General features: G+C 29.8%; 1 protein-coding gene across 2 annotated transcripts in view; it reads left to right on the forward strand.

Annotated features, from left to right (window-relative positions):
• Window positions 1-15813, forward strand: part of LOC107437595 (uncharacterized) — a 152625-nt gene that overhangs the window by 110136 nt on the left and 26676 nt on the right. For both annotated transcript variants that reach the window (XM_071178837.2, XM_016049653.4), the window contains exons 5-6: window positions 12071-12165; window positions 13694-13952. In XM_071178837.2, coding sequence (XP_071034938.1) covers window positions 12071-12165; window positions 13694-13952 — 354 coding nt within the window. The remainder of the gene's footprint in view (window positions 1-12070; window positions 12166-13693; window positions 13953-15813) is intronic.

The raw sequence follows: 15813 nt of genomic DNA on the forward strand, positions 1-15813 counted from the left end.
ACTGTTTACTACTAGCATGGCTTTAAAGTCACAAAAAAGAAATTTTGCTGGACATTAGAGCTAGACTTTTAGTTATGTAATGAACATTGGAGTTAATTGAGTTGAGTTTTATCAAATAAACCATAGAATGTGGTTTATTAACTCTGTCGGTTAATGAGATTGACTGATTAGCCTTCTCGGCTATAATATGTATCTAGCTGCAAGGAACTAAGTGTCTTCCTTAGGTTGATCTGATAAAATTCTGGTTAATTAACCATGTTAGGTGAAAGCAGTTTTTTCTTACAGTTAACAATTTGAATGCCATATTATTTCTGATTATTTGACTGTTTTGTTAGAATATGGTAAAATAAAAAATAAATAGTTATATTACCATTTTTTTCGAGAAATTTCTAACAGTGCCCTAAATATGATTTCAAGTTAACATATTCCAAATAAAACATTTAATATAAATTACTTTCTTTTTTATCAGGGGTGTTTAATCTTCAAAAGAAAAAAAAAGAATAAACAACCCATTGCTCATACATCATATGTATCACAACGTTTAATGAGTCTTGAATCAACATATCTGATTTAGGCACAAGTCATTTGTAAGATTATGTATACATCATACGCTAAGAAAAACTAAAAGCATCTTGTGCGTCATTAAGGATAAATTAAGATGTTACTTCTGACATTCGTTACACCCACCAGGGGAAACAGTTTTCATTCGAGAATATTTATTTTCTTCTATTTTGATACACAAATCATAAATGTGACATCTAAAATGTGAAATTTATTTATCCATTTATTTGTTAAATTTGATAACTCGATTGCATTGCTGGCTTAGAGAAAAGGAGTTCAATCGTTGAACCACATTTTCGGTATATTAAAAGGTAAAAGGAATCGGTATATTGAATCATTAATTAATTAAATTCACGTTTCTCAAGTTCAACCAGAGTATCGAGTAATCAAATAACGAGCACCATATTATAAATTGAACCACAAATTTGAACCGTATTGTTGTATGTTCCGAAATTTCCAACAGTGGGGATATTTGAGATTATTTTGAATTGAATGAAATAAAAATGTTGTAAATAATAAATGTACATTGCAAAACACAGTCTGAAATTTGGGCACGCAAATTTTTCAATTTTCATCAATGTCTGAAAGAAGCCTTATTGAATTAATTATAACTTGGTAATTTCGTGGTAATTTTATCATGATAACTTTGAAGATGGTATAAATAATATTTACTCTGTTAAATTTACTTTCTGTCTTGTACTTTTTGCTAAATGTGTGATAATGAAAACTATAATTTTAAAAGCTAGAATTTCCAGTTAAAAGTTACCATATGAACGGAAAAATTACTAAATTAACGGAAAAAATACCAAATGAATGGTTTAAATATCGTATATTTTGATGTTATTAACCAGAATTAAGAATTTTTTTCAATCATTATCATATAGTGCGGTAATTTTTTTCTCTGTGTAATCAAATTTGTACGCTGTTACGGTTCATTGTACTGACATCATGAGTAAACGTTGAACATATTTTTTGATACTGCATCCCTGTAATTTCTAGAAAAAATAATTTGAAGGTTATGTTGATACCTCCAATTAAGTTCGAAAGTAGTTTTTTTTAAAATTATTTATCAGTATATATCTATACACACTGGTGCTCTTTTAGACACTTTGTATTCAAATATTCCTTATTTATATTTCTTATCAGCTTGTGACCGCTTACAGACTATGATTTATTGGTTGGCAACCACTGATCTAGTATATTGAAAATCAGAATTTCTCTTTTATTCAATTATCATTGATTACGAAGCTTATGCTACGTTATGACAAATTTGCCATGTGATTGACTTGTTTGGTAGCTTAAATTCCTTAGAACAACATCGTGAGCAACAACAAATCAAGCTCTTTATTTGACATGGATTTTTCTTAATAAGCTGGGAGATTAATTTTGCTAAACCATATCAAAATATTTTTTTTATTAATTTGTGGAATGCTATCGATTTATAATTTACGGGTTAGGAACCGTTAATTTAGACAATTGCGAATTGGAATAAGTTCTCTATACCATATGTAGATTAAGTAATTTATATTGTTTCACAAAACGTCAATTTAGCACAATCAAGACAAATTCCCTATCTGATGTCTTACAAACATTTTGCGGTGTCTGGTGAACTAAATCCTAAGGACAACATCGTAAGCACAAGTCAAGCTCTTTCCTATGGATTCCCATGCATTTTCTTAATAAGCTCAGGGATTAATTTTTGTAAAACGTATCGTATCGAAACATATCATATTTATGTTTTTCTTTTTTTTTTTAATAATTAGTGAAACTCCATCGGGTCATAAACTACGGTCTCGGAACAATTGATTTCGATAACTTCAAATCGGAATAAATTATTTTTCCAACTACTATAGATTGTGCAACTTAGATTGTCTTCGAAAAACGACAAGTTGGCGCGATCAAGACAAATTCCCCAGCTGATGTCTTACAAACATTTGGCGTGTCTGGTGAACTAAAACCCCACAACAACATCTTGTGCAGAAGACAGGCTCTTTGTTTCACATGAGTTTCCTTAATAAGCTGGGAGGAGGGGGGGGGCACACTAAGGGAAAGAAGAAACGCCGCTCTTGGTGGCATTAAGCCAATGTTTCAGATAAAAAAGCAGCCATGGGGTATCTGTTATTCTCTTAAAGATACAATCTTTCTCTGCCAAATTTAGATTTGAAATGTCTTAAGCAACGGTTTCAGTCGAGAGCTGTCATAATTGGTTATGCACCGAGGAAGACAAAAGGAATCTCTTTTACCGCTTGAAATGCGGGGGTGCCGATTCACATTTTCAGAAAGGTGCTAATAATTTTTTATTCTAAGGTAATCTTTCAATGGTAACTTTATGTTATTTGGTAGATATTCAGCTGTGAGTTACTAGCCTATCAGTTAAAAATGGTTCAAACGACTTCTTTGGTACTTTCAAAACTACTAATTAATATAAGAGTTTATTATGAAACAATGATAAACCCCATTTTTAAGAACCTCTAAAGGCCTAAAAGGACTGCACAGGCAAGAATATATTTATCAGACACAATATACTCATACTTAAAATTTTCGGGTTTATATATTTTTTAATACCTAACAAAACTTATCCCTTCTATTCCAATTCGCACCACTGAAAGGATTATATATATATATATATATATATATATATATATATATATATACTGATTATGAATTTTAGTTTAAATTAATAGAAATAGAGTAATAAACAAATAAAAATTATAATTAAAAATTATCATTTAATTATTAAATTTATTAATTTTTCGCATTCAAGGAATTATAGTACAAGTGAATTGTAAATGATTAAATAAGGCCAACTGTTTTTTTTTTTTTTTTTTTTAAATTAAAGAAATATTTCATTATTTATTTATTTCATATCGCAAATAAAATGTAATTTTTAATGTATTTTCATATAATAAATGTAAGATGCTTCTTAGTTCTTTTAATAATTTACTTTTAATATTTTGGATATCATTTTAATTACATTTATTTTGGCATGTGAATATTTTTTTTTATATTTTCATTTGCTGCCTTTAGTTAGTAATGTAATATTTGTGTTATATTTGGCATAAATACAATAATAATACTACAAAACGCACGCAAAACGTTTTTATACCATTTCCTCTAAACGTTACTTTTTAAAGTTTTTATTGTTTCGAAGTCAAGTACGAGTATCTAAAAACAACTACTAATATCGACTTTGAAAATAGTTAAATAGTGGGAAAATCAATTTGAAAATAGTGGGAAAATCAATTGTTTAAATTTCAGCAGTGAGTCTCTACAACTCAGTTATCACCTGAGTACCAATTACTTTTGCAACTTACAACACTTTACAAGTGAAAAGGCAATTAAACCATATGCCACATTTCAAGCAAACGAGCCATGTCCATTTATCGTATTAGTAACTAAGTTAGGTATCGAACTTATAACCTTCATTTTTATTGAAACTAATTCTGGATTTCGGAAAAGTTGAAAGTCACTCGAACACGATCAAAAATCAAACAGCTATGATTTATGGGGTTTCGAACCCACGCTTTTTGTATGGTAGCCAAGTGTTTGGTTTGGCGGCCATTTTTAGAGTAAATAATTAATTATTCAAGTGTTTGAAAAATTACTCAGTGTCTTTAAATTGATGGAACAATTTTTAGTTCAGAACTGCAAAAATAAAAAAGTCATGGCATCATTAATTTACTCGAAAAACTTTTTTTCCTACGTTAACAATGACGCAGTTTCCGCCTGAGACATCAGCAGGAGCGGAAAGCAAAACGTAAATATAAAGGCAATTTAGAATTAAGATGGATATACAGCTGAAACGCAGTCATTCAACTCACATATACAAAACACTCCAACAAACAAGATTGCAAAGTACACCAAATGAAATGGAAGAAGGAATCTTAGTCGCATCCAACAAGAAAAACCTTGTCTTTTAGGGGGACCTCGCGAGAAAAAAAAAAGATAAGGATCTACTGAGCTGAAAGCTGCTCCAGAAAGCGAACGAGAAAGATCTAAGAAACGTTGTTACGACAAAGAAAGTTTTTGTGAGCAATTGGCAAGTTGACAGTGAAAAGACAAGAGCGAGGAGAGAGCACTGCAAAGGGTTGGGGTGTACTTGGTAATGGAAACGAAATTCGAAATGGAGCGTTATCTTCTCTCTTTTTCTGCTCTTCTGTCACTAAAACTGTTTGAAAGAAACGAAACTTTAAAGGCTCAAACTATAGATAAATATTTTAACAGTAAATTGAAACCTCGTTTGATAGTTGAAGTAAGATCAAGTGGGAAAAAAATCAGTTGCAGAGATTGTTTACAGCATGAAATTTTGAAAAACTGTTAAATTTATTTCATGTTTACTAGTTGAAAATCGATATAAAAAGGATATATACATCCTTATATGTATGTATCCTTACATATATTATTTTAATTTAACCAAAATCGTTACCAAAGCGCTTTGGTTAAAATAACCTATTTTTTCGGTGTTACGATAGAGCCTGAAACACGGTAAATTTCACCATAATCTGGTAATTTAGACCGTAATTTTTCTTTGTGTAAGAAAGATTGTTTAATTCAGAGATTTGTTTTGGTTAATTGTATGAATCTATTTTAAATCTATTTTAAATTTTATGAATCTATTTTACATAAAGGTGGCTCCTAGCATTTACTTTTTAAATCATTGGATTTATTTCATAGCTGTTTAATACAATTAATTATTTAGAATTCAAAAGATCCTTTTGCATACAGCATTCTTTCCTGAAACTATTCCGTTCATTTCATTTCATGAATAGCAGTTTGCTAGTTGGTTGCAAAAATATATAATTAAGTGATCAGTTGCAATCATTGTTCTCATGCAGTATGCTTTTCTAGAACCATTCGTTATAACTCATTGAACTATTGTTCATTTATTGGAGAAGATTTCACGAGAACTCAGTACGGAAGATTGATTGCAACAGTTTTATTTTAAATGAGTGCTAAATCACTAAGAATAGAAGTTTTAATCAGTGTATTTGAAACAGATTAAGCCTTTATATATGATGTATATTATAAGTGTGAATAAATATTCTTCTAAACTGTTAACACTTAGTACGTAAATAAGTAGTTAAATTATATTCTAGTCCGGTGTTAAGTCATTTAGAATTAAAGAAAGTACCAACGCATTTTTGTATTTTATGTATGTTATAAATTATACTTATTAGGTTCATAATAAAATTAGAAAATTACTTATAATATATTAGAAATGCTTGATTTTATTGATATAATAAGTGTTAAACTATTTATAAATAAAAATGTATGAAATTATTCCAAACTCCGAATGAATATTGTTCTATAAACATTTGTTTTGGTTTCTTTTCTTAGAAATAGAAATTTTATTCGAGAACTTTTTATTCTATTCATTTCTAGAGATACCTTCAACACCCATTACTGTTAACATTTTAGAAGGAAAGATATACTAAATTCCATTTGAAGATTGAACCAATAGAGTCTTTTAAAGAATATTCATGCTAGTTTCAAAATGCGAAGAAAACGAAAATGCAAATAAACTCATAAACGAGGGAAAATTCTTTCCCTTTTTAAAAAGAAGTGTAACATCAAACGGAAATACTATTTTTTGGAGATGTGTGTTCAGTTCTTTGCTATGCAACATTAAACAAGCAAAATTTGAGATCATAACGCAAGGCAAACTCATTCTAATACTGTTAAAAAAACGATTTGCTTTTTCAGCAACCATTTAGGCTTAGTTTTTCTTTTTTCTTTTTTTTTTTTTTTTTTTTTTGTTTACACCATTTGTTGTTTATTCAAAATTTTCCCCCACAAAATCGTTTGCTAAAAGATCCATTCGAATTTCTGTTTTTTTTTCTTTTAAAAAAATAAAATAAAAATCGACTAACCATTCCTTTTTTTCGCTTCTGAATGGCTCAAAAAATAAAAAAGTGATAAAAAGTAAAAATGAATTCATAACATTATATTTCATGAGCTTGTGTATCGTTTTTTGATGCAAATCTTATGTATGTATTAAGACTTTATATATATATATGTATTTTAATTATGGTTTTTTAAAGACTTTATATCAGTAAGAAAAAAAAGCAGTATTTACGCTAATTTGCTTAAAAATTGTGCTAATTCGATTAATCAGACATTTTTACTGCCAATTAAATGAGATGAAGCCGTTTCCGCTTCTTAATCTAAAACATTAAACGTTTAGGATTGCAAAGCTTTATTGCATTAATTATTTTAATATTTCAAGTAGAAGGGGGAAAATGCAGTATTTTATATGAAAAATATCTTCTTTCCTTTGAAATACTGTTGTTTTTCAATATTTTGATTTTAAAATATGGGTGAATTTAATAATTTGGAGCAAATAAGGAGGAATAGTTAATCATGAGCATAATTATAAAACTTTAATGCTTTATTTAATTCAAATTTTAGAAAAAGAAACGCAATTTTTTCGACGATAAATATTTTTACTCTCGAAAAGCTATTACTTTTAAAATTAGTTCAGTTTCAGATAATGTTGAATTGATTGATTCAATAATTTCCAAATTATGAAATGTAATTATTAATTTCATAACATAAATATGTTATTGGGAAATTATTATTTGATTCATAACTTAATAACTTAATAATCACTATTCTTGAAAAAGGAAGCAGCTTCGAAATATTTATGCTTTTAGAAAACTGTAAGAAACATTTAAAAACTCAAAATTTTAAGCTTTAATTATCATACGAATCACGGTTAATTAATACGAATAAAATTAGAGTTCGGGTAATTATTTTAATGAGTTATAGTAAGGGTAATTATCACTCGAACTGAAATATAGTCCAGTTAATAAACATGCGAAATAAGTTGTTATATGGTTAAATATTGAATGAATTAATTGGAGTATAGTTAATTATTTAATGAATATATTATAGTACGATTAAATATCGTGCAAATGAATTGAAGTACAGTTAGTTACAGCGAAAATTAAATTATAATACGGTTATTTATGGCATGAATTAAATTGAAGTACGAATAATTATCACATGAATGAAGTTATAGTACTGTTAATTATCACCCGTATTAAATTGTAATACAGTTTTTTTCTTCATCAGCAAATTTAAATTACACTATGGTTAATAACTACAGGAAATAAAATTTTGTTGATATTCTAGCTATACACATGAAAATTACTTTTTAATTTTAGAATTGTTTCTTAGAGAAATATTGAAAATATATGGAAATATTAATGAAAACAGTTTTTTAATTATACATAATCCGGAATATACTTTAAGCAAAAATTTATCTAATTATTTTAATCTAATATGATTTAGAACAAATGACGCATGACAATTTTTTAATGTATAAAGTGCCGGAATGTTTTTAAAATCCTGCAAAAAAAAAAAAAAAAAAGCTCTTTACGTAAGTACCAATGTAAAAACTTTTTTTTTTTTTGGCCAAAAGTACAAGCATTTGTTTATATTTTAATTTTGTGTCTTGTAACTTTCTTGTTTACTCCTAAAACTAAAATATTTTTTTTTCAATTTTCCACTTTGCAATTATTTATTTAAAAATTGACAGCGAGACACTAAATTTTGCCATTTTTTGAAGCATCTTGTTAAAATTACCAAATTTTACGACATTGACTACCAAACATAGTAATAAATGGGGATATAATAAAACCATATTGTATTGTTAATTTTACAAAAAGCCATTGCCAAATCGCTTCGGTAAAATTATCGTGCTTTGTGGTGTTTCCCCCATAGAGCCAGAAACATGCCTAATTTAACCATATTATGGTAGTTTTAATCACACTTTTTTACTCAGTGTACCACGAAAGAAATTCAGAGTTTAAATAATAAATGTAATTTTTTTTTCTATTACAATCTTAATGTTAATTTATCGCTTTATACTGTCATGTTTTAAGTTCGTTGAAGCAAATAAAAAAAGGAAGGCAATCGTTATGCGAATAATAGTAATTATCTCATATGGAAAATAATAAATGAATAAAATTGCTCAATAGTCGAAATATACCTTTCTTCTTTGAATTGCCTTTAAAGATTTTATTTGCATTTCTAATAAAGGATTTCAAAACTTCAGACCTTGGAAGAAATTCGAAAGCTCTTTGTTCAATTTCAAAAGTAGCGCATCCTACAATTAGCTTCAAGGCTTCCATTTTTTTATATATCCTTTTATCTTTATTTTATGGACATGTTTCAATTATTCGATTTTATTTTACTTTAATTATTTTTATTTTTATTATTTTTATTCTTCATAAAACTGAGAAGTTATGAACAAATTTTACATTACCTAATTACCGTAGAATTGGCTTTTTCATTGAGAAAAAGTATGGTGGAAAATAACTGAGTACGGTAAAATTTATCGTGGCTCGGGCTCAATGAAAACAAAGAAGCTCGGTAATTTTTATTGAGAACCTTCGTAATAAATTGGGCAAATTTAGCAAAAAATATGGTTTTGCAATATGTGATAAAATTTGGTAAATGTGGTAAAATTTGGTAATTTTATTGTACAGAACGGAAGTTTGAGTCCCAGCGTATCTTCTATGCCCAATTCGATTCCTTTTACGACTTTAAGTCATGCTAGTTGTAAATGGTTAAAAAACCATATAGCTTTGTATTCATGGTTTTATAACCATACTAGTTGTAAACGTTTTCGGAACAGTAAAGGTAAAAAATGTACCTTACCGTAAACTTTACCTTAAATTGGATAAACGAAATGCAAACAGTCATTTTATCATAATTTAGGAATGAAAGTTTTAACATTTAGAAAGTTAATTATTTGAGTCTAGTAGTTTTTTTTCCAGACCTAATAAAAGGACATTACTCTAAAAACATATCCTACAATATGCCAAAATTCTTTCAAATAAAAATCCATAATTTTTTATTCGACATTAAAAAATATGCATAAAAAATAAATTAAGTTTAATTAGTTGAGGTTTATGTTTCAAAAAAAAATTATTGAGTTCATGGGTTTACTTTTTTCTGAGAGCAAGACAAGGAAAAAATAAAATGTGATCAAGACTACCGGAATATGATATAATTTACCGCATTTCTAGCTCTATGAGAATACCAAAAAGCTAGGTAATTCTAACAGAAGCGCTTTGGTAATGATTTTGATAAAATTCACATTGAAATATCGGTTTATAATATGTGATAAAATTTGGTTAATTTGGTAAAATTTAGTAATTAAGTCATGATACCTTAGAGCTCGGCATGAAAACCACTAATTCGACTTCATTTACTTTTCAGCTTTCTGTTTTCTACTAAGTGTGCGTCAATTAGAATTGGAATTTTGAAAACCAGAATTTTCGGTAAACCGTTACCAAAGGAACGAAAAAATTACTAAAAAGAATTTTTTTTTGTTGAGGGTGGGGATAGCCTGGTTGGTAGGGCATTGAGCCCATGTTCAAGTCAACAGGTCGTCGGTTCAATCCCTGCCAGCCAAAGACTCCCCGTGTAGTAAATAATTACTGGTGCGCGTTAAATTTGTCGGGTCACAAAATCCCCCATGTTCCTATAACAAATCATACCTCTGGGGGTACTAATCCAGGCGTTTCCTTGTCTTCTGAATTGAGTTCAAAATTACAAGGCTATGAAGTTGTACACTAGTAGTCGTAAACCCGAAATCGGATCGGTTGTCCTACGACGGCTATAAAATAAAATAAAATTTTGTTTCATTAATATATTTTGGTTTTATTAACCAGGCATAGGATTTTTTTCTTAACCAAAATTGTTACAACCGTAGAGTACGGAAATTTTACCAGATTACTCCCTCTTACAAACTAAACTAAAAATTGAATGCTAACTAAATTACTAATTACAAAATAACTACATTGACTTTAACTAAAAAAAAATGAATTTTGTGCTGCTATTCATTATGTTAAGAAATACAAAGCTTTGAGTTGTATTTACTAATATAATCAATAACCAATTGCAATAATGTATCATTAAGGAACTTCCTCCAAACTTTTTCTCTTTATACTTTCAATTAAGATATTTTAATGTAGCACATCAATCCTAATTTTTTGAATAATTCTATCTATCTCAAAACGATTTTTTCTATCAAATTTCGTAAAAAACATTAAAAAAACAATATTTTTTTTACTTCAATTCTGCGTTTTAATTTAAGCATAAAATCGAATTTTACTGACAAAACAGTATCTTGAAAGCAAAGCTGAATTCCAGCCTAAAGAAAGATATTTTACTCAAAACCAGTATCACATAATAGAGCTTTTACTCTTCAACTATTTCGAGAGAAAAAAAAATTGAAATATTTTTTTTTCCATTCTGAAATCGAAATGTGGTTAGTAGTCAGAGCGTATCGCACACGTAATCCTGGGATTTTCACAATCATCTTTGTCAAGAAAAGATTTCAGCAGTTCCGACAGGCGAAAAATTGGCGACGCCTGAAAATCCTGATCGCAATCCTGATAGCTTTCACACCATAATCTCCATGTCCGCATCCCAATACGCTGTCACACCCTTCTTTTTAGAACCTTTTTTTTTTCATTATAGGGGTTAGTGTCGCTTTCTGGCTACTCTTTATCTTTGGATAGCAAGATATGAAAAAATATAGATTCTTTTATTCCTGTATTTTCCCGAATTAACGCTTGGATGGAACGCTTTTCTGGTTGGTTGACAGAATGTTTTGACTCAATATTCGCTGAATTAGGTTTTCCAATTTCGGGTTCAGATTACTTTTATTTGCGTACGATTAGGTAGAACCATTGAGCACCTTTTAATAATAAGATTTTAAAGAACTTAGGAATTTAAATATCCGGTATTTAAACTTAAAAATCCTTATTATGAATGTAAATTTTAATAAAACTGTTTATGTCGTGTAAACTTTCATTCTGCCTTTTAAACATGTTCATACACAAATGTCATTTATGAATAGTACTGCTACTTTATTACTTACTTAGTGTATTGCTTTTTGTCAAAGTATCTATAAAACGAAAAATATATATACAATGATAGATGTCTCAAAATGGCTGTGGCCTGAATATTTTGTTTATAAATGTTATTTTAAACCTTGGCTAAAGTAAAAATAAAGAATAATGCATCATTAAAAATTAATTAAAATTTATTAAATTATTTATTTTTTACTCGTCTGTAGTGTGCATTCATAAAGTAATTATGCATTTAGAAATTAATTGCAATACTTTTATCATGTTAAAAGAAATTTTTGTGATCGATATTTATAGTACTTTTAGTTCATTACTTTTGTACCTGCATTATAAAATTTTATGAAATTGGCTATCATACTCCGTGAATATTTTCAATATAAAGGCTGTCCCCTTTTGCAATAACCACGCAACAAAAGACATGATGAATGAATACATTTATCTAATCAAAAAAACAGAACTGAAAGTATAATCATTTTTCAGTTGTATCAATCTGAACAATATGATACATAGTTCTAATAAAATAAATTTAAAAATGAGTTGTTTAAAATGATGATCATGTATGTTATGTTACTATGCCATGTGATTTAGGAAATCCAAAGTGATTTTTCTTATTCTGTTTGTAGTTGGAAACGACAGTCGAGATTTAAATGGTGATATACACGATGAAGAATCCAAAAGACAAAGATCGCAATACAACGGAGACCAACTATATACAACGGTGAGCATACATTTCACATAACGTATCATATTATTGATGCATTTTTATTTGCATTGCTAAAAAAACCGTATATAAAGTTATCTTATTAATTGATTAAAAAATATAAACTCATACGGTTTCTCTTCATTTATGTTTTATCAAGAAACTTGTTCCTTTTATACCAGAGATCATGTGGTCTAGTTGTCTATTGATAAGAGGAAAAAAATAATGGTTTCTTTTATTTTGAAAAATAACTCTGATGTTCTCGACAAATCTAATCCATTTACTGCTAAATATTTAGCCCTTTTACCTACACCTATAGGAAAATGAGGTCTAAGCTCCTGTAGCGAAGGAGCATTTACTTCTTCATCATTAGGTGAAAAAAAGGGGGATGAAGCAAAGGACAGTACAAAGTTGCAAATATAATTGGAAACGGCCAATCATATTAAATTTATCCCTTTTGTTACAACGCTCTTCTTTCAGCAGCCACAGTAGCAATGCTACAAAAACTTGACCTTTGCCAGCCAAAGTGATTAGTGATTAAACTAATGCTCCTATGCAAGTTTCCGAAATTTATCCCCGGGAGGACTTTTAATCATATTAGTCTTGATGTATGTTTTTTTACTATATACTTTTATAAACACTGGCTCTTTAAATTTACTCTAGAATTGAACTTATTGGCTTTCAAATGTTTGACAATGACAGAAAATGCTTTAGATAGCTTCTCTTTAGAAAGTTTTATGTCCTATAATAAAGTTCCTGAAGCTTTAAAAAAATTTTAAATCTGATTTTGGACTTTTCCCAGTAATAATTCAATTAGATTCCTATAGAAGTAGGTAATAATTAATGTAACGTATTTTCCGGTGGAGCCTGGAGATTGATTAATAATTTTTTTATTACCATAGTCTAATACCAAAATGAAAGAAAAAGTAGAGAGGTATAAATAATTTTCTAAGATTGCTGGTGTTCTAAATCGGGTTGTAAGTTGCATCCAATAACAGCAGTTACGTTTTATATTGTTGTATACCGATGCAGATTCTATTTAACAGTAAAATAAAGCACTCCAACGCATAACAGTAAAGCACACAAGTCAGTTGTCGCCCAGAGATGTCGTGAAAGTCAGGGATACACAAGTTCGAGAACTGCAGGATGATAGCGACAAAGTGGTCAAACCCGCCCGCCTTTTCTTCCCAAATGAGCTAGTACCCTTGGCACTGAAACGAAAGATTTTGCAATTTCGAGGCCATTTGGCATGATGGTGGCAATGCGGTCATTAATGTGCACCAGCTGTCTTTGCTTCCCAGGTAATCTAGTATCCATCATCGATCTGAAGCTGTGAAGTTAGATAGTCTTCAAGATCTGAAGTTGGGTAGGCTTCAAGACTCCACAGGGATCGAACCCGAGTCCTTCTTAATGAAAACTCAGTGCTTTTACCATTGTGCTATCACAACTATGCAAAATTTTAGCATTTATTATAATCATCAATACTTACTGTTACACTTATCAGGCGTTATGTTATATTGTTTTTTCCCTCTTCTTTATATTTCAGCAAATGTGGCCGAAATGGCCAAAACAAGACGAACTGAAAGCAGGGGCTATGGTACCGGACCTTACAGCAGCAGCTGTTGCTGGTGGTGCTCCTTATACCTTGCAACAGTTCCCAACCACACCCGAACAAGCTTTCACACCAGTCGTCACTACCACATCTTCCAACGAACACATAAAAGCCGAAATCTCACCTTACGACGCAGCCATGAGTGCGATGACGTCACAAGTGCAATCCTCGGCCGTATATTCCCCACCTTTAGGTAAATTTTTCACGTAACTTTTTTTAAGTTACCTTTTTTTTACAGTTTACACACGTGAAGTCACATTTTCGCAGTAACCCTCTCATGATCCTCATGGTAAAATGACTAAAATATATCTTTTAATCCTATAGATATTCTTCATAATATAAGTGATGCTATATCTTACATTGAACTGCTATATACTGTTCTTGAATATTTTTAATTTAAATGAAGAATTGACTAGGAATTGAAATATTCATGTGAGTCACGCATAAATATTTCTAAGCCTATTTTGCACGATTGCAAATACACCTAAGAACACTAAACTTCATCTAGTCTTAACCACACTGTGACTCATTTTATAGGAAAATTGTGACTCCATATTTTGTTTTGTGTCATCATCACAATCCTATTCTATGATGTAGTTGAAGCTGTATTTCAGCCTGTTTTATCCTTATAAGACTTCTTTTTTTAAAAAACTGCACCTTAGAAATTTATGCTGCACGTGAACACGATTTTTAATACACAGTAATATTTGTACCCCCAGTTCTGATCCTAGTCTGTGAGGTTGGAAGATGAATTTCTGTAGTTCTGGTCTCTCTGGTGCAAATATATTCTACTGTACACCATCCGATCTCTATTATGCTGGAACTTAATTTAAATCACAGACGAGTTCCAAAAGTCAAACAATATGTTTGGTATTTTTTCTCAACAATCGGTTGCCCAGCAGCTCACTTTCACGTCAAATAAGTTTGCCATTACCCGACTGGTTAATTTAGTCGACTGCTAATTTGTTTGACAGTTTTGTTCAATACATGTGCTTACCTTTTAATGCTACCCATTATTAACTATAATTCTAGAAAGTCCCAAGTCCTTTATTAAGCAGAGGAAAAAGTTCACAACATAGACAATTACTACACAAACAGTCGTTATATATCGCTTGCACTTTCTTGCCTTAAGTATCCAGCCTTATTTGAAAAGTTAAACAGTTGTTAACAAAGAATATTACACTCATTTCTCGTACTTGCCCGCCCTGTCAAGCAAATGTATCCATTAAAAAAATTTATTATCTGGCAAATGACTGGTTCATATAATATATATAGGCTAAGTAATAGCTAAGTATGCTGAAATCTAATAATCATACATATGGAGCTCAATTAACGTATGTTATGGATACATTATATAGTCAATGTTACGTATGTCATGGATGGTCAACTGATAGTAAACAATCAGTTTTTTGACGCTGAAATAGACCTTTAAAAACTTTCAGTGCATGTCCTCGCTGATGTTGCACTAACGAAGGGAAGTGTGAACAGGCTCGGTATTCTATTATAGAAAATTGTATTTTTAATATTAGGAACTAAGTTTTAATCCAGGATTATCATTCATAAGATTATCCAATATTTTTTTTATAAGATCTCAGGACTTAAACTGAATTAAAATATTAGAAATATTTATATTATATTTTATTGCATACATTGTCCCAATATTCGAAAATTATCTTTCTTGACATGTTCGTGGTATGCAATACAAAACTATATACACATATTGCATATTAACCCAGAAATGTGAGAAATTTGTGTCGGCAAAACTGCTTTTCTAAATTTCAAAAAAGTTTTACGATCCTCTTAGTTTTGTTTCCTATTTTGCCCTAAAAAATAAAACGAGAAAATAGACATCTCACGTAGTTTCGAATTGAAATCCCTGATCCCCCAGTCCTACTTTGTTGCATACTTCGTCATGCAAGAAAACACCAATTTTTTACTCGACTGAATACTTTAAAACGCGCTGTTTCTCTATTTCTTTCAGTAGAACATTTTTTCCCTTAAGAAATATACTTTTCGAATGTTTAGAGTCTGTTTCCGATGTTTTTAAAATAATC

The sequence above is a fragment of the Parasteatoda tepidariorum genome, chromosome 6, assembly GCF_982258835.1.
Source record: "Parasteatoda tepidariorum strain Cologne lab strain chromosome 6, Ptep-v5.0, whole genome shotgun sequence".
NCBI classification, from domain to species: Eukaryota; Metazoa; Arthropoda; class Arachnida; order Araneae; family Theridiidae; genus Parasteatoda; species Parasteatoda tepidariorum.